Source organism: Pinus tabuliformis, chromosome Q (assembly GCF_031772625.1).
Source record: "Pinus tabuliformis cultivar Carrire ecotype Pingquan chromosome Q, CPIR1, whole genome shotgun sequence".
In the NCBI taxonomy this organism is placed as follows: domain Eukaryota; kingdom Viridiplantae; phylum Streptophyta; class Pinopsida; order Pinales; family Pinaceae; genus Pinus; species Pinus tabuliformis.
Genome location: NC_142296.1, coordinates 20,568,750 through 20,589,474, shown reverse-complemented (window position 1 = coordinate 20,589,474; position 20,725 = coordinate 20,568,750). Strand labels below are relative to the sequence as shown.

General features: G+C 37.7%; 1 protein-coding gene across 4 annotated transcripts in view; it reads left to right on the top strand.

Annotated features, from left to right (window-relative positions):
- Positions 1 to 16,062, top strand: part of LOC149218077 (Cyclophilin-like peptidyl-prolyl cis-trans isomerase family protein) — a 140,516-nt gene extending 124,454 nt beyond the window's left edge. For all 4 annotated transcript variants that reach the window (XM_089383802.1, XM_089383801.1, XM_089383800.1 and 1 more), the window contains 2 exons: positions 15,402 to 15,477; positions 15,615 to 16,062. In XM_089383802.1, the coding sequence (XP_089239928.1) occupies positions 15,402 to 15,477; positions 15,615 to 15,777 (239 nt within the window). In that variant the 3' untranslated portion in view covers positions 15,778 to 16,062. The remainder of the gene's footprint in view (positions 1 to 15,401; positions 15,478 to 15,614) is intronic.
- Positions 16,063 to 20,725: the final 4,663 nt, after the last annotated feature.

Sequence of the window (20,725 nt, the reverse complement as noted above, 5' to 3'; positions counted from 1 at the left end):
GGAAATGGGAAGACTCATGGGTTTATTCATCTGCGAAGAGAGATAGGTTGGCATCAACAATGAAAAAATATCTTGTATACATTCATAGAAACACGAGGGGCATTCAAAGTTGTGGGATGCATGTTTGTAATTTTCATAAAACAATAGCAGAGAATTCACAACTACATCTGAGAAAAACCATTTGAATAACCTCTGATTCAATATTCAAAAACCTTTTGAGTACATGAGGGAATGGCTGTTCACCTTGTTTTCTCATGTGGGATGCATGTTTGTAATTTGTATAAAATAATAGCAGAGAATTCACAACAATATCTGAGAGAGAAACCATTTGAATAGCCTCTGATTCATTATTCAAAAATGCTTTTGAGTACATGAGGGAATGGCTGTGTTACCCACCACCAGTGGGTGACCCCTATAGGAGAAATTCTCCTAGGTTTGTCTTCAGTTGGCAGCCAGCAGCCCCTTGTGGCCACCAGATAGCTCGATGTGCCACCATTCTCTGCTACCTCAGATAGCCATTATGTGCCCTTGCTCATCTTTTATGGTTGTATGTTTGAAGGTGGGCCTTCCAACCCCAAAGGTATGATTTTTCTTTATGAAATTGGGTGTTTATGCTTGCTTTTATTGGACACATTTGGACGTGGATTAGCGGGGGGATCTGACAGAAAGAATGGGCTTGGATTGTACGCTTGTTACCTTGTCCAAACTTGGTGGTCAATCTTGTATCCTAGTCTCATGTGATCTCCTCTTTTGGCTATTAGCTTTAGGAGTGGCACTACATGGGAAACCCCGATTTTGGTTGCATGGTCCTGCTTCCCAATACCATATATCTCAGTCCCCTCCGCTCCTTTTAACCCTTTTTCACACTTTTCCCATTCGGTTCCATAGGGAGTTAGCCTCCCCCTTCCCTTGTCCACACTTTGGGTCAGGCCTAGAACAATGCCCCTGAGGTTGATACAGTTAAAAAGAAAGTTAAAAGCATAATTTGGCCACTTACAACAGGAAATGTACCACAAAATGTAAAAGATAGTCGGGACATAAAAATTTAGCGCGTGGGCAAAAGCCAAACATGAGCTCTACCCCTTATCACTATGGCCATCACTCTCGTTCCGAGGGCCCCTATTAGTGCCCCTTGCTTCATTGAGGAACCCATGATTGTCCCAACCCCTGGTGGGCGATGAACCGCCCAACCTCAAGGGGGTATTCACTGCTTTATCATACGCATCATGCTCTCACCCCCTGGAGCCCCGCATAGTTAAAAGAAAGAAAAATCAATAAAAGGAAAAAGACATATGAAGAAGGGTGGAAAAACAAAGGTCGGGGTAACTCATGTACCACGATTGCTCCCTCCTACATCTATACACCCAATGTGTGGGCTTCCCTCATTATAGCTACCCTTGTACCATGGCATGTGGCTTGGAGCCTTCCCTATTACCCCACTCCATTCCATCATTATTTCACATGCCACCTGCCATCTGACGGATGTACCATGGACCTGTCACTCCCTTAGAGGTTGAAACCACCTAATAGAGTCCTTTATTAACTTCTCTTGTCGAACTTGGTGACACCTGTACATTCTAAAGCCCATTTGGAGGGGCATGCCATTGTGAAGTGTCCACTTTTCCCCTAGTTTGCAAGCTTATTTACACAATTGCACTAATGAATTGTCGTACTGGAAGGTGAGGAGACGCATTGGATCTTATACAAGATTGTAGGTGGGTCTCCATTTGGACTTGGTCTCCTTATACGTGGTCTAAGCCCCCTAGAGGGTCATAATGGCACTTGTAGCATGAGCGTTGAGAGCCATGGGCCTCCACCACAGCAAAGCATTGATCGCCATGCCACAAGATTCTTCAACACCACGCATTACTTGTTCGTGCCCCAGTCATACAAAGATGATGATGCACTTGGACCATGTTGCTCAGTGAGCCACACATTTGGACTTGTCACTTGGCTGCTGATCTAGGGCCCAGATGGTTGTGTCTTATCCGGAGAGACATGAGAGGGCTTGAATTATCTTCTAGCCCTCACTAATGGGGCATTGACTTGTCATTGAGCCACTGGAGACCCGTGAGATCATTGATTGTGCCCCTGCAACCACTTGGGAGAACCACAAGATGTTTTGCTTGAAAATTAAGTGGCCACCCCCTTGATCATCATTTTGGAGCCCTCTTTGTCATGGCACATGGAGGACTTATCTTAGCCTTCCAACGACCCTTTGCACCATTATTTTATCATTTTGGCCTTATTAGGAAGGCTTATTTTATACTTTTGAGCTATTTGGTGGGATTATCACCAAAGTTATTGGTATTTTGCACATTAGAATGTTATTAGGGGCTTAATTAGTCCGATTAGGCTAATTTGAACTTCTAAAGGCTCATATAAATTAAAGAGAGCCTCATTTGTATTGGATCATCAAACTTGGGGATTTTCAACCTCTCTATTAGAGAATTTCGGTCTGCACTTTGTGGAGTGATTTGAATGATTAAATGCATTTTGATGTATGGAAAATTTTCATTATCTCTCTTGGAGCTTCTTGTTGGCAAGATTGTGGATGGATATAATCTTCTTTTTCTTGTAAGTGCAATATAATGTTTTATTTTTGTTTTAATGGGTGTCTAACGTAGGGAATTGTTTTCTTATGTTGAAATAATGTGCCCTAATTATTGTGAATTAGTGGAATCATTGATACTAGTGGAGAGTTTTTGCATTTGTTACTCATTGGACAAAGAATGAATGAATATTCCTAGGGGATAATTTGCACTTACATCCTTGAAACTCCATAATAATTGCCATCAAAGTGTAAAAGTCTAAAGTTGTCGTGTCGTTGCATCCATAGACAGTGGAGTTGCTTCTAGGCCTCCTTGAAGAGTGAAGTTTGCCGAATCGAGATCATTTTGATTCCAATCCTCCCAATTTCTAGGCATTGGTCCTAGATCCTTGGTGATCACATCGACTCAAGAGAATATTATTATGTCACCTCTTTTCTTCCTCTTTTCTTTGTCCCTCTAAGAATAAGGAGATTTTCTACGACTTGGTGCGAAATTTTAGGGAGGAGAAATTTTTTGATTTCATTCGGATAAATTTCTTCATTTATGTCTCCTCTAGGCATCCTCCAGTTTTGAACAAATTCTAATGGTGGAATTTCAAATAAATTGATGCCCTAGCTATCTCACCATGTGGGAACCCTTGAAGCTGCTTTTGACTTGGGGATTTCTTGAAGGTTTTCACTTTGTAGTTCATCATTCAAAACCTTTTCTCTTAACTATAGTTGACCATTGGATGAGCTTTTACCTCGATATATCTCTCAACCCTAGGTCTCTTATAGTATTTCTCTCAAGGGTTTTTCATGGAAAGTCATCCTAGCTTCTCCCAAAGCTCACATTTTGATTGAATCTTTCCATTGAATGAGCCATCCCTGCCTCACTTTGGACCTTGGTATAGACATATTAATCACAAGTGAGAAATATTGGACGTCTTGATCTTAGGCACTCATCATTATTGAACATTCCTAGGCGCGAGGTCTAGTTATCCTTCATAGGTCTTTCTTGGGGAGCCTTTCAGCTTCCTTTGAAGCATTGAAGTTTGAACCATTAATTAAGCCTCTCCTTGAATGGACCTTGGAAATAATTTCGTATTTCGTCATTGATCATGTCATCCTAAGTGATTTCCTCCATATTGGGACTCCTCTTGTTAGTGAAAATCCGAGAAGAGAAGGGGACTTAGGCTGTGGTGACAGTGGAACTCTATCCCAAGGTGTTGTTGTGCCCTCTAGCTTTAGCCTATATACTAGGCCTGCTGGTTTGTGCAACAACAAATTTTTCACTTTGTTTTCCCATTATGTATAATAGTCAAATATCTAATCTAAAATCATAAATTGACTTTATTCCACAATGTACTTTCTATTAGCTTTCAGGGTTACTTTAAAAGTGCCTACACCATGCTTAGGGGTGCTTTATGCAATGAGGGGTGCATGGTGTATGGATGACCTTTGGTTCTTCTATGATGAATAGACACGTTGGAGTTGACTTGCTCATTGATTGCTAGACCTCACCTTGGTGCTTGAGTAGATTTCTCCCTTGGAGCATTGGAGATTATGGAGCTTGCTAACTTCTTCGTGATGGCCAAATGGAGGTTGGTTACTTGCCTGTGAGAATGATTTTAGATTTTGGTTAGCTCGGAAGGTATTTCCGAGAAGGGAAAACCCACCTAAAGGAATTGGTTGGGTTATTTACCCAAAAGTGGGGTTTTGGACCCAAAGTACTGGGTTTAGGACCTAAAATAACTAATTGTTAATTTTAAAGGGTTGAGAGGCTAAAACTCTAAGTGCTAGTGGTTTCCTAAATGACCCAAGAGAAAGAATAAACAGAGGAGAGCCAAAGGAGAGGCTCATTGTGTGAAAGAGAGATATGAACTCTCTTGTGCAAGGAATGCCCTAGGAGCTGACTTGCTCATTTGATTGCTAGACCTCACCTTGGTGCTTGAGTGGATTTCTCCCTTGGAGCATTGGAGATTATGGAGCTTGCTAACTTCTTTGCGATGGCCAAATGGAGGTTGGTTACTTGCTTGTGAGAATGATATTAGATTTTGGGTAGCTCGGAAGGTATTTCCGAGAAGGTAAAACCCACCTAAAGGAATTGGTTGGGCAATTTACCCAATAGTGGGGTTTTGGACCCAAAGTAGTGGGACCGATTAGGACCGAAAAGAACTAATTGTTAATTATAAAAGGTTGAGAGGCTAAAAACCTAAGTTCTTGTGGTTTCCTAAATGACCTAAGAGAAAGAATAAATAGATGAGAGCCAAAGAGGCTCATTGTGTGTAAGAGAGATGTGACCTCTCTTGTGCAAGGAGTGCCTTAGGAGGGCCGAGCTCTGCTCATGGAGGCTGATTACCCTTGAGAGAAGACGCAACTCTTGTTTTGTGAAGGCCAAGTCGAAGATCGGTTGAGGAATGAGGTTTTTGAGGGCTGGAGATCAGCCCGAGTTTGATTTAGGACCTGATCAAGGCCACAGATTGAGATCCATCAATGTTGTTGAAGTCTTGAAGGAGGCCGATTGTGAACAAAAGTTTGAAGAAGAGGGTTGAGGGCAAGTAAGAGGGTTTCCATGAATAAGAACAAAGCTAAACATTACAATTCATCTTATGATAAATATTAGCCCTAGTAAAGAAGTCGCAGATTTGAGGAAGGAAGAGTTTGGTCTTGTGAAGGAGGTCGAATATCCTTCTAGATATGTCTTCTGGACATGATGGGTCTGTGCTAAAAGGAACATTTTTGGATCTTTGTTTGCTGGTGGAGAAAGGATACTAGGTTGAGGTTAGTTTTGTGTAATGAGAGTGGGTTGAAGTATGCAAAGTAGTAGAGGGCCAAGAGGCTTGTGGGGGCTAGTGGCACAGGGTTGAGAAGCTTTAGGCCTAAGTAGAGGCCAACGAAGGGTATACGGGCTACTATTTTGTTGTAGGTAATTGCAGAGGCATGACTATTGAAGTTTGTTCAAGAAAGGGACCCTTGAACAACAGGAAAGCTTATCATACAGTCACCTTTAAGGACCTAAATCACTGTGAGTAACTGAGTGTTTTTAGGGAAGAGTATACAATGATTTTGAAGGACGAAATCCATTGTGAGTTGTTGATATTTTAAGGGATGATATGCAGTGATCTAGAAGGACTAATTCACTGTGAGTAGCAGAGCTGTTTAGAGTTGATACATGCAATATACTTGAAGGATTAAATACATTGTGAGCAGTTGATTGGATAGAGGAATTAATGGAGCAATTTCTCTATGGTTATTGGAGGCAATGGATAGCCAGGTACACCAATAACAAGAGGACAGAAAGGGTTGGTAGGGATGGGCACCTATAACAAGTAAGTCATGTATCTTTGTTCTTGATGTTGTGGGAAGATTGAGGATCTAACAGATTTGACCTTAAGCCTTGATCTATTTGTATACTATGTATATTAGTTGTACTAGTGATCTGGAGGGCCATGATCCATGGTATAGGAGCCCCATGATTCTTTTATTGATGGACTAATAAAAAATTGAGCTTTGGGCTCAAATCTTTGTGTACTTAATTGATTTCACTATTGTATATTTCCGCTCTGCAAAGTGCTTGTAAGTTGGGGGTTCCCAGTGTGTTTGTGTGCTTGGTTAGCCTAGGACTAGATCTATGGCCTAAGGAAAATCCAACAAATGACTTTCTTTGGAGGAGGAGCATCGAGAATCTTGAAGGAGGGTGTTGAGCCTTAGATGACATAGGAACACTTGGTTACTTGTGTGGAGGCTTGGTTTTAACTTGAGGATGTTGGGATTGAGGGAGTGATCATGTTGGTGGGGTGGACCTGAGGAGCACATGGCATAGAAGAGCGTTGGAGCTTTAGAGCCTTGACGAGGTGGAACGCTTATGCCTTGGAGCCTTGCTTGTTAAACGTGTTCATCTTGGATCATGACACGTGTCACTTGGAGTTGGAGCACTCACACATTTGCACCTACTTGTGTAGAGTTAGGTTGCTTGCAGTGGACTAGGTCCAATTTATATTTTCATCTTCCCTTACCTAATATAAATAGGAGGAGAGAGTTATTTCCTTAATTCATTTCATCACACACTTGTTTGTATTAGAGATGTGAGGAGTGGCACACACTAATTTCTCTCTCTCTCTCTCTCTCTTGTGTACTATTCATTGTATTATCTATCTTTGTCTTGGCACACTATGTTCTTAGAGGAATTTCAATGGATATATAGGGTTAGTGTTTGTTGCCGCAAAATCTAGCAGGCCTTGGAGAGGGGTACCCTATAAGGCTACAACTAGACTAAGTGACAAAAATGGGGTGATGGCCCACTGTCACCACAACCAAAACCCCCTGCTCTTTATGGATTTTCATTGATGGGAGGAATCCTGTTATGTGAGAAGGTCACGTAAGATAGATATTCAATGGTTAGGGTATAAGGTGACTTGAATAGGCACTCTACAAGAAAGACACAATGATGGCTCAAGGCTCCAGCTGGAGACAATTCACTTTCTATATAGAGACCTAGGGTAGGCAATATATTACCTAGGGTTTGATTGATTGGTTGTGTATTGGAGAGACCTAGGGTCAAGATGTAAGGAAAGGGTTTCCAATATAGATTTTCAACGAAATAAAGGTGCATGAAACCCTCAAACAAGCCTCTAAGTTGAAGCAAGGCTAAACTAGGGTTCCCTTTAGGGAAAACAACTAGGGAAAGGAAATTTATGGAAAATATTGAAGTGGATGCCCACCAAAAGGATAGATTTTGTGGCAAATGCAATTCCTTTGATGTTTAAGCTCTCCAATGCCACAAATTCACCTTTCCTAGGGATTCACACCAAGCCCTAATTAGTAAGCTTGGCCTTGAAGGGGCAGAATTAATCACCAATAAGATCAACTAGTTCCTTGTCCCTTGGGAGCATGGAGTTTATGATGTGATAAATCAGCTAAAAAGTTTCCAAGGAGGCCAAAAATTTGATGTCCTAGCAACAAACCTCAAGCATTTACCTATGCAATAGATAATGGAATTTTCATGGGAGAGTTACGAAGAGTTCACCAATAGGAAATTCATTCACATGTTATGTATGTGCAACGCATGCAATAGATCATCGAGATAGCATTCAATACATATTCAACAAATTAGGGCACAATTTGCTTAACCTAGAATCAACATTATTCCATACATTAGACATGCAGAAAATAAATATTCAACACTTAGGTACACATACAAGATAACATGCAAAGATTCCATCCATAGTTCCATAGAATAGGTCCAAATATCAAAATGCATTCATAGATTCCAAATTCTCCACAAGAAATAAGGTCGAAATCAGCTAAAGAGGCCGAAAATCCCAAGTATGTGATGATGAATGTTAAAATGAATGATTCCTCTACTTATATAAGGGATTCAAACTCTAATTTTAGCCTACTAGCCCCTAAAATAATAAAATAATGTGCAAGAAACAAGCTAGGTCACAAGCCAACCTAGTAGCCATTGAAATAAACTCAAACTAGCACACACACGTGAACAGTAGGAGTGATAATGTTGACGTCATTTGTGGGTAGGCTTGCTTCAGGCAAGTGTTGAGGGATCAAGTTGCCATGATGTGTGTAAGGGTCCTCTAAAATCATCTCCTAGGGGTTGTCCCCTAGGTTTTCGTCAATCTCCCTCTGTGGACCCCAATTTTCACTTTGGGGCACAAAAGTGGTCTCATGGGTCTCCAGGTGGTCAAAATGCCTAACTCTGCTCCAACGCTGAGGGCTCTCAAGGTGGTGCTAGCCCTCCCATGTCTAAAGGTGTGAGACTATCCTCCTTTAGGCCCTAAATTCAACTGCCAATCCCTCATGAAGTGCTACGCTAATTGGGGGCATGCCTGGCCGAGGTGCATCATCCCATAAGGGTCATCAATGTAGGGCAAAGTCCTAGGACATTGTGGGTGCCGGAGGTGCCCATGGCTATGTGTGATGCTCTTATACAGTTCAGAAACCCATGGCTCTCAACGCCTCACTTGTGGGTGTCAATACACTCCTCTAAAGGACTTGAGCCCCAATTAAGTTGCCCAAGCCATGGATGTGGAACCACCTAACAATTACACACAATATCTAGTGCTAACATCTACATCATCTTGTACATTTATTCATTTTTGCATCTAAGTGAACCAAACTTGCAAGTAGTGGACAATATGACACTTCAAAGAAGGCTTCTCTTCGAAAATTAGGGCTTTGAATTCATTAGAGTGTTACCTCCCTAGGTAGGAGTGGCTAATAGACTGCCCTAATAGGTGTTTCTAGCCCCCAAGGGGAGTGACATGTCCCTGATCCACCCTTCAATTGATAGTTGTCATGTGAATAATGATGGAACGACAGGGAAAAGACTTCATGGCTAAGTGCCATGGTCAAAGGGACTAGCTATGATGGGCTTCTCATCTTGAGTGTATATATGTGGGGAGGGAGCAATCGTGGATGCATGATGTACCAACTCAGCCTTTGTTTTTCCACCCTTCTTGTGCGCCTTTTACTTTTTTCTTGATTTTTCTTTGTATTACTAGTCGTAGCTCAAGGGTCAGAGTTTGCTTTGTATGATGTATAATAGTGATTACCCCCTTAAGGGTGAGGATTCAGACATGCAAGGGTTCCTTCTCATAATATGAAGAGCAACATGTGCTCCGGAACTGGGTGATGGCCATTAAGAACATAAGGATCTCTGATACTAGTTGAAGAATATGCAATGAAACACAAATACAGTATGTTGGCAGGAAAGGGTTAAGCCATTCTTAACAATATATTCCTTGATTGATACAAATTTATAGTATGTGTATATAACCACCTCAGGAACTAGATTTACTCTCACACCAACACCTAATCAAGAGATAAGGTTAGGAGACAAAATAGAATCTAATAATACATAGAATAAAAACTATATCCTATTATGTGAAATACATAGAGGTGGTGTGGGACTTCATGATTGCATGGGGAGTCACAAGCCAACAATTGACACATCTAGTGTAGAAATTTTGAATAATATGACACATATTCACAGAGATTATCCTGATCATACAATTATAAGCGGAACATGTATAATACATAATCTCCTCTACGTTGATCATCAATTTACAGAAGCAGAAACATTCACAGGCGCACATAGAAGCATCAATCAAACTCATTAACACAGTATGTATCCCGGGGAAAGCATCTCGCTAAAAACCCCACACTATTTGTATATTATATTGATTGAATCATGTAACATTACAAAGCATAATACTTCTCACAAGTATCTCCACCTCTGTTACACACAATACAGCTCAGATCTGATCTCCAAATCTCTTCCACTGCTTGCTTGCCTCCACTGCTCAATACCTGCTCAAGAACTGACGAGAATGGCTTCCCAAACTCGTTTTTCACCTGCAAAATAGTCCCTCACTCTTTGTGGATGTGAGCAAAGGCTAAAATGTGGGCCAAATACGTGAGCAAACTCATTGGCATACTCAATCCCTTGATTGTGCAAGATCTGATGCACAACTATAGTCACAACTGATAGCAATCTGATTCTCCACCACTTGTCCCTGTTGAACTGAACATGCACTGACATGCAACTGAGTTAACTGATGTATTCTTTAGTTGTATTATGAGTTAATAATTAGTTTAACAACTCATCATTAGTCTATCTGCAGTTAGACTAACTACAACTAGTTTAACTAAGTCAAACTGAACACAACTCCATCAACTGTACCTCCAGTCCACTAAACTCAACTCACTTGAGTTCTAATTGAAGTCATGCATGCAACAACTCAACTGACTCATAAGAAAAGCGTATTTCCTTCTGACAGCTGCATGTGCCACCTCTGTAGCTCAAACTGAAGTGCTCCAAGAGAATAAGATCAAGTTTATAGTCCAAATATTATTGTGAGATAATAATATTTGACTTTTCTATTTTTGACAGCCAGTCTAAAAATAGACTTTGATCACTCACACTGTGATCGCTCACACTTTCATCAAAAATAGAAGTCCATCTATTTTTCCCAACTTGATCAATCATCCATAAACATAGACATGATCCATATGTCTAAAAATAGACATAGTCTAAAAATAGACTTGCGCCAAAAATAGCCTGCGGGCCCACTTAGTGAAGGCGACTCTTTTCACTAAGCTCCATCATCTTGTTGCAATCTCAACAAGAATTTCTTGTTGCACACTTTTCAACATCTAGGACTTGAAAATCACATCTCTGTTGTAAATCATTTCCATGTATGGCCACAATGATTCTTATACATAAATTGGATAGAATAATCAGAACATGAACAAAGTTCATGTATTTTCAGTAAAGCAACCATAGGCATAACAATTTTTTGTTGAACCTGGTATTTAGGAAAGTTCTAAATCAGATGCCAAGGTGTCTCGCTACATGCTCAACGCAGATAAGTTATACATTGACCCCTAATAGCATAACTAACCCAATTTTTCAAGCTCTTCATTTCTTTGGTTTGAAGACTTCTTTTTATTATTGCTCATAAACTCAATGAATTGTATATCGACATGGGTATTAAGTTTAATGCCCTAGATTTAGGAGTTACCGAGACAACATAAATTTTGTACAACATGAATTAACCAGACATTTAAAAATTAACGTAAATTTGAGAATGTAATTGCAAGTACTTGGAAATTCTATTTGAAAGTGATTTTGGATTGTTGTTGCTCCCGCTCTTGCTACCAAACCGACCGTTTCCTCCCAGCCTATTTGGGATCAACCTATCCGGTTCCTAGATCCAGAAGACTTAGAAATTGAGGTCTTCTGGCCCCTGTTCCCAAAACTCCAAGAATAATCGCTGGCTCAATGTTCCTCTCAAACAATTGCTGGTTCAAAGTTCCTCTCTGCATCCAAATGAAAGGCCCTCATCATTTTTTTTCTCCTCCTTTATGCCTTCTTCGTCCCCTTTATATTCCCAAGGATCACCGCCTTCCATATTTAAAAAACAATTCCCTTGTCTTTTGTCAATCTCCGGGCATCCCGAAGGTTCTAAGGAGGCAGTCATATTTATTTAAGTTTTATTAGTGATTGTCAAAGGTTTGTATTAAGTTCACAAGACCATGCATTCTTAAGGAGATTCAAGTTTTATTAATACTTTAATACTTTGAACTTACATTTATTATAATTTGTTAATTTAACTCATATTTCATTGTAATTACTTTATTTATAAATTAAATAAACTACTTTTAAATCAATTTAATTCATAACCTATGTTGCACGGGTACCCGCACCTGGGGGTGGGGTTCTCGAACCCGTCCCGGGTTCCCGTACCCAAGTACCGGATTCGGGTACGGGTTCTTCCCAGACGAACCCAAAAGAACCGGGTTCTTCCATGAAGAACCGGGTTCTTCAAAAAAAAAATTTGGGTTCTTTTCCTTTAACGGGTTCTTGGGTTCTTCGGGTGCTTGGATTCTTGGGTTCTTCGGGTTCTTCGTGTGCTTGGGTTCTTCGGGTTGGGTTCTTTGGGTTCTTCGGGTTCTTTGGGTTCTTCATAAAAAAACTATATTAACAATTTAATTTTCAAATAATTTTTTTTATTGAAATTTAAAAAATGATATGCCATAAACGAATGATATGCCATAGAATATAGAATATATGCCATAAACGAATGATATCATTTTTGGAGTCATTGATGGTCATTGGTCTGGATTGTCCTTCAGAGATGGTTGTAAGGTCTTCTGAATGTTTCTCAAGGAAATTTTCTGCCATCATTTCCAAGGATTACAGTTTCCAAAGACTGTCTTTGTTCACATGCCTTAGCATTGCTCTGTGGGCATGACGTGCTGTTCAAGGGTAATGAATCATTGTAAAAATTTATCAACAGTGATAAGTTTTTCAAAACTTATGAGCGAAACAGTATTCTGAAATCATATATGATTATGATATCTCAATATTATAAAAGGAACATTATGGGTGTACAATCCCACAAGCAGAATATCATATCATATTGGCTGTAGCTTTGTGGAAATATTTAATAAGGCGATGACCATAGTTGGAAAAAAAAGGGTAGCTGTTTGCATATTCATGAGTCCCTTCCTACCGCAGGAGACTCTTATGATCAGTCTCTCCATTAGTCTTATGCTATAAATTTATAAAAACAATTTCAAAACTTATGCCCAAGGTTTGTTAGAGTCTCAATGTAAATTATGAATCTCCTGTATTTGTGGATCTTCAATGCCTTTAATATTATATGGCATTGAAACCAGAACTGGAAAAGAGACCTCTTACTCTGTAATTTGAGCCTGCAGATTCTTGTAAATCAATTTGGAATGAATTTATGAAACATTCATTCCCGAGCCAAATAAGTTAATAACCATCAAATTATAAACTGTAAATGCACACATACAGGTTCAGACATTTTCGGTCAAATAGAAAGTAGGATTGAGACCAGCCATAAGCTGTAATCAGCTGATGCTGTTAAATGGCGAAGGGCTATTTTGGAAAATGGCTAAATTAAGTATCAAAATCTGCCAATTTCTCATAGCATTTTGATAACATCATGTTAAGATTAAAACTAGGAAAATATGCCTAAATGAATAAGCGTGTTTTGTGGAAGGGTAAGGCTGCCACTGTTTTAACTTTTTGGGATTTCTTTACCACAGAGCACACCATGCATGGGGCAGGTGGATGATTAGACATCAAGAAAAGTCTAGACCACTATTAGGTTGAGAAGAATCTCCTATGAAAAAATTGTGTTTTTATATGGGAGAGACTAAACATGTTTAAATGATTATCATTAAAGTTTTCTTGTTTAAAGTTGAAAAAATATACAAATTCAAATTTCATGTATATTATTAATTATAAATTTATAATTTATAAAATATAATTATTAAAATTTAATATTATTATATTACTCGACGAACCCACGCACCCTGTTTCCAAAAATGTCGTCCCCGTCCCCGTCCCCGTCCCCGCACCCACGTTTCCTGGCAACATAGTTCATAACCTATCGCATTTACTTTATTTTTTGAATAATGCATTAATTATATATTTATGACGGTGGTATACATATCAAGTACCCCACTTGATATATTCATGATATTCTGGTGAGTTAGGAATTTGCTTTGATAATCAACTCATTACCCCAATCTTAGACATTTTTCAATATTAGCCAGCATGTATACTAGTGCAGTACATACGATGCATGCATATGTAGCTATCATATGCATGCCTCGTATGCATGCTAGTATCCCTATGCTCCGTTTAATTGATGGGTCATTACATTAAGTTATTAACACCCATATTTTCCAATTTATCTGCCACCGAATCAGCGTTGTGTTTGGTATGGAAATGTTAAAAATTTGTAAAGAAGCGTATTAATTGCTGGATGTCCCATATTGGTGGTTCTGAGTTCCAACTTGCCCATTAAACAATTCTTTCCAGGTATTTTTTATTTTTCTCACTTCACACCTTTACAATAATTTTTTTGTGAATTTTTTCTTTTTACATATCACACGAAACATTCTGGGGATCTCTGAAATGATGAACTTGAAAACAGAATAGACTTTAAGTCTGCAATCAACAATTTTGCTGAGGAATTTAATATCCACCAGGCTTTTCAGCAATGGCTTACAATTTCTGTCTTCTGTAGGAGTAACAACCCATTGCAAGTTGTAACCTGACATATTTGAAGGCTTCGCTGTTGTCTTCTCTCGGATATACACTAGCGACAGGTTGTGTGTTTCAATTCTGCAGTTGTATTATGCAAAGGGTTTATGTTTGTTTAACTGACATCTGAAGGCAAACATAAGCGTTTAGCATGCCTTTGCGCGCCTATTCCCACTTGAGAACTTTTCTTGTGTAAAATAATTGTAACATCTGCAAATATTGGAATGGATAGAAATTTAATGTTTGAATTGGATTTCAGGCGGTTTATGTCTTTTTCTTTTAATGACATAAGATTGAATTGAATTTATATATATATATATTTGTCTCCAATTGGTTAAAAGAGGTTAAGGGGACAATAAAATACATCTAAAGAGGCCAACGGGCTATAAAATAGAACTTGCAAAAAAAATGTTGAATAATAAACAAATGCAGGAGTTATCTTCTAAAACTTCAAAATGAAAAACCCACATGCAATCTCAAAAAGAAAACCCTACATATACAATCTCAAAATAAAAATGCTATATATAAAATCTGGAAGTAGTAAAGTAATAGAGGAATATAGTGCAAACATGATAAAAAGTCGTAACCAAGATAGATCAATTGGACTGTAAAATATAAACTGCCACAAAATTGAGCAATATACCAGTGCAAAAGTCATCTCTTGCAAATACAAAATGAAAACCCTACATATACAATAGCAGAGAAACAGAGTACAAATAAGAAAAAAAAGTCATAAGAATGGTATTGTCGGCCTGTAGAGCCTATAAGATAACAGGTCCCAAGGGTGTGATCTGTTGTGGCTTTCAAATCATCCCACTGGGGGAAGGAAAAATATTTGCAACTGATGTTGAAGCTGAGGTTAGAGGATATATTTGTCCAATGCCTTTGCTGAAACATACACATTTTGTGGAGTTGATACAAGCCAACTAAACCACTTGCACAAAATAAATGCAACACTTGGCTCAAGAGATTGACTTACTGTTTGAAATGTAGCCTGGGTGGCACTTGAACTCTAAAACCATATTTTAGGCCTTGACAATGACCATCTTTACATTTTCTGACTCAGAATGAATCTCTTTTTGGATTGTCTCCTGTTTACGAAGCCTCTTTTTTGACAACTGCTCTCACCAGAGCTCTTGTTATAAAAGTTCAGTTTTAGCTTTACAGTTAACTTATTAAATATTTTGGGAATGATTTGTAAATTCCTGACATTAAATATTTTGGGAATGATTTGTAAATTCCTGACGAAAGTGTTGATTATTTCAGGTGTGGTTTCTATGGCAAACTCAGGGCCAGATTCAAACGGATCACAATTTTTCATCACCACTGTGAAAGCAAGCTGGTAAGCATTGAGCATGTTAGACCTTATGCAAGTAAATATGAAACTCTAAAGGCATGTGTGTTTCATTGCAGTACATAAAATTCAATTGTAAATTATAAACATAACCGTTATCAATGTCCCATTTTCGGTGTAACCAGGTTGGATGGTCAACATGTTGTGTTTGGAAGGGTTATACAAGGCATGGATACCGTTTATGCAGTAGAGGGGGGAGCTGGAACCTACAGTGGAAAACCTAGAAAAAAAGTGAAGATTATTGACTCGGGAGAAATACCCATCAGTAAATGGGAAGATGAAAGTTGAGTAAATTGTGTAGGGTATCTATCTGAGAATTTTATAGTCAGGTCTATTTGTGATCATTTTTTATTAGATATCTTATGACAAGCACAATTTTCTTTCTTAGGTGGAGGAGATCCTTATCCCCCACTTTTCCTTATATATGTCTTAATTTTCTTCCTTAAAAAAAAATAAAAAATTGTATTCTCCTTTTTTTAAAATTATTTCTTACTCAATATAACTCTGTTTACAAAGAAGGTTGTATCTTTAAGTAACCATTTGCTCAAAATATAGTTGAACATTATTTTTTCATTTTTTCATTGTACATTTACACCATTGTAGATTCATCTTAAATTTTTTCATTGTACATTTACACCATTGTAGATTCATCTTAAATTTTTTCATTGTACATTTACACCATTGTAGATTCATCTTAAATTTGGATTCATTGTGCATTGAGAGGGATCAAATATTTTGGAGTGCAAACCTCTAAAGAGAGCAGAGCTTCCAGAATGTTTGAATTTTGATGGATTTGATCCTCTTGATGTATGACAGATCTAGGGTTAAGATGGATCTTTGGTGGTGTCAATTATTTGCTACTTTGTCAAAACTTTAGATCATCATCAATATGTATATGCATATGTTTTTCAGTTTTGAGAAATTTATTAAGTATCATTTTTAGGTTACATGACGATTAAAGTAACCCGTAATAAAGTAACAGTGTTCAATGGTGAAGGCGAGTCAGGAAAAAAATAGCATTCCTATAAAATATTGTAGATTGATTACATTGTGACAAATCTCAATGTGTTCTTCAATTTTATTTTAAACGTGTATTAGTTTTCTTATCTTTTCTCAAATGAGAAAGGAAGTTGATTTGGAAGACACTTCAAACTTTTAACCCAAGATATATAATATTGTAGTAAAGGTCATAATCTGTCTCTTGCTTTTCAATATTAATAGTTTATTTCTCCAACATCATATGGTCCTCATAATTCTATTTCCATTTTATTGTATAATGTTGATTTTAATGCATTCTATAAATCTTAACATTTTATATATTTTAATATTATAATGGCTTTAATGTACAAATACTAATCCTGATGATTGGTGTACAATGCAATATTAAGGTCGATGGTTTGTCAATTAGTGAGCATCATGGAGGTGATGACACACTCCACCTAGCATCTGTTGAGCATGGCTAATCACCCACACTCCATTGTCATAACTAGATCCATTTACTCTTGCATTGAGAGTTGGAGAAGGAAGGGAAGAACTCTATTCATAGTTGGCAAGGCCGACATGTTTTCAAAATGTAGAAGTACAAACATATCATGGTGGAAATGTTGAAGAATCTAGGGCAAATGTAGTTAATATAATTCTTCTTAGCATGATAATTATTGTGAGGTGTTTTTCAATTTTCCTTCTTATTCCAATATTTATTGATTATTATTAGAGTGTGTCTTCGTTAGTTCATCAAATAGCTACCAAAATAAAGAGACAAGAACACAAGATGTTGGTATCTTGCCAGGGCCAAAACTTCTCCCTCTTGGAGAGGAAAAACCACATAAAATTCTTCTTATAGAGATTCCAATTGACGAATACCAAGACCATGACCCTTGACCTACTAAGCCACTCCAAGACCAAGACATCAATCCTCTTCTTCATCAATGCGGAGATCATCATCAGTGCTGCTCCATCGACGAGGTCTTGATCAATGCTGAGATCATCATCAATGTTGCTCCATCATCGAGGTCTTCATCAATGAGATCTTCATATTGAACTATGTATAAGAGAGTTGCATGTAGATTCACTAAGTTCATGACCTTTATATCTTCATCAAGAATGAGATTGTGACTGCACCTCAATGTATGTCGAGATAGTGTATTACTATGAGTTCCTTCCATCATGCCGAGACAGTGTTACTATGAGATCCTTGTGTAGTATAGTAGGATTCCTAAGATCATCCTTACGACGGTTATGACAACACTGAGATCTGTACTGAGAAGAAGACTGTATCTCACTGTATTACCCATTCGAAATCACAGTGAGACTTCTCCATTTGAGGTCCTACACTGTTGTCTTAATCCGAGATTTCCGCACCTCATGTATCCATCTGAGATTGCAAAGAAGCCTGAGATTTCTGAGCTTCTGTGGTGACCGTACACGCCTATTTATAGTGGTTATGTCTCCATAAATAAGCCGACATGTCCATTGAACCAGTGTGTCACCTTTTATGCGCTGACTTGACAGTTTTATATGTGTTGACTCCGGAGAAATACCCATGAGTAAATGGGAAGATGAAAGTTGAGTAAATTGTGTAGGGTATGTATTTGAGAATTTTATAGTCATGTCTATTTGTAATCATTTTCTATTAGATATCTTATGACAAGCACATTTTTCTTCTTAGGTGGAGGAGATCCTTATCCCCCATTTTTCCTTATATATGTCTTAATTTTCTTCCTTAAAAAAATTTGTATTCTCCTTTTTTTTTAATTATTTCTTACTCAATATAACCCTGTTTACAAAAAAAGGTTGTATCTTTAAGTAACCATTTGCTCAAAATATAGTTGAACATTATTTTTTCATTTTCTCATTGTACATTTACACCATTGTAGATTCATCTTAAATTTGGATTCATCGTGCATTGAGAGGCATCAAATATTTTGAAGTGAAAATCTCCGAAGAGAGCAAAGCTTCAAGAAATGTTTGAATATTCCCCCTTTTTTTAATTATTTCTTACTCAATATAACCCTGTTTACAAAAAAAGGTTTATCTTTAATCAAAATATAGTTGAACATTATTTTTTCATTTTCTCATTGTACATTTACACCATTGTAGATTCATCTTAAATTTGGATTCATCATACATTGAGAGGGATAAAATATTTTGATTTGCAAACCTCTAAAGAGAGCAGAGCTTCAAGAAATGTTTGGATTTTGATGGAATTGATCCTCTTGATGTATGGTAGATCTAGGGTTAAGATGGATCTTTGGTGGTGTCAATCATTTGCTACTTTGTCAAAACTTTAGATCATCATCAATATGTACATGCATATGTTTTTCAGTTTTGAGAAATTTACTAAGTATCAATTTTAAATTACATGAGGATTAAAGTAACCAATAATAAAGTAATAGTGTTCAATGGTGAAGGTGAGTCACAAGAAAAAAATAGCATTCCTATAAATTATAGTAGATTGATTGCATTGTGACAAATCGCAATGTGTTCTTCAATTTATTTTAAATATGTATTATTTTTCTTACCTTTTCTCAAATGAGAAAGGAAGTTGAATTGGAAGATACTTCAAACCTTTAACCCAAGATATATAATATTGTAGTAAAGGTCATAATCTGTCTCTTGCTTGTCAATATTAATAGTTTATTTCTCCAACCTCATATGGTCCTCATAATTCTATTTCCATTTATTGTATAATGTTGATTTTAATGCATTTTATAAATCTTAACATTTTATATATTTTAATATCATTATGGTTTTAATGTACAAATACTAATCACAATGGTAGGTGTACAATAATGGTAATATCAAGGTCGATGGTTTGTCAATCAGTGAGCATCATGGAGGTGATGACACACTCCACGTAGCATCTGTTGAGCATGTTTAATCACCCACACTCCATTGTCGTAACTAGATCCATTTACTCTTGCATTGAAAGTTGGAGAAGGGAGGGAAGAACTCTATTCATAGGCTGGCAAGGCTGACATGTTTTCAAAATGTAGAAGTACAAACATATCATGGTGGAAGTGTTGAAGAATATAGGGCAAATGTAGTTAATGTGATTCTTCTTAGCATGATAACTATTTGTGAGGTGTTTTTCAATTTTCCTTATTCCAATCTTCATTGATTATTATTAGAGTGTCTTCGTTAGTTCATCAAATAGCTACCAAAATAAAGAGACAAGAACACAAGATGTTGGCATTCTTCCAGGGCCAAAGCCTCTCCCTCTTGGAGAGGAAAAACCACATAAAATTATTCTTATAGAGATTCCAATTGACGAATACCAAGACCATGACCCCTTGACCTACTAGGCCACTCCAAGACCAAGACACCAATCCTCTTCTTCATCATTGTTGAGATCATCATCAGTGTTGCTCCATCACCGAGGTCTTCATCAACGCTGAGATCACTATCACTGTTGCTCCATCACCAAGGTCTTCACCAATGAGATCTTCATATTGAACTATGTATAGGAGAGCTGCATGTAGATTCACTGAGTTCGTGACCTTTATATATTCATCAAGAATGAGATTGTTACTGCACCTTAATGTATGTTGAGATAGTGTATTACTATGAGTTCCTTCCATCATGCCGAGACAGTGTGTTACTATGAGATCCTTCCATCATGCCGAGACAGTGTGTAGTACAGTAGGATTCTTGAGCTCATCCATACTACGGTTATGACAACACTGAGATCTGTACCGAGAAGGAGACTGTGTTCTTCTTGACACCTAGTCATTCTTATGTCGAGAGTATCTCACTGTATTACCCATTTGAAATCACAGTGAGACTTCTCCATCCGAGGTCCTGGGCTATTGTCTTAATATGAGATTCATGCACCTCATGTACCCATCCGAGATTGCAGAGAGTCTGATATTTCTAAGCTTTTGTGGTGACCCTACACACCTATTTATAGTGGTTATGTCTACATAAATAAGCCGACATGTCCATTGAATTAGTGTGTCACCTTTTATGAGCCTACTTGACATATATATATATATTGAGGCTGACATAATTGTTCTTCTTCATCATTTAGCTTGTAGACTTCTTGTTGTGCTTGTCTTGGAAGGTTGTTTATACTAGTATACATTTACATAGGCTCAAGAAGAGCTCCTTATACATGACTTTGACTCCTTGAGTTTCCTAGATGTATGAAATGAGCAAGAAACTCATTCTTATAATTTACAAAAATAATATTTCTTTTTCTTGACAAGTAAAAAGATCAAAATTACATTTGTAAATA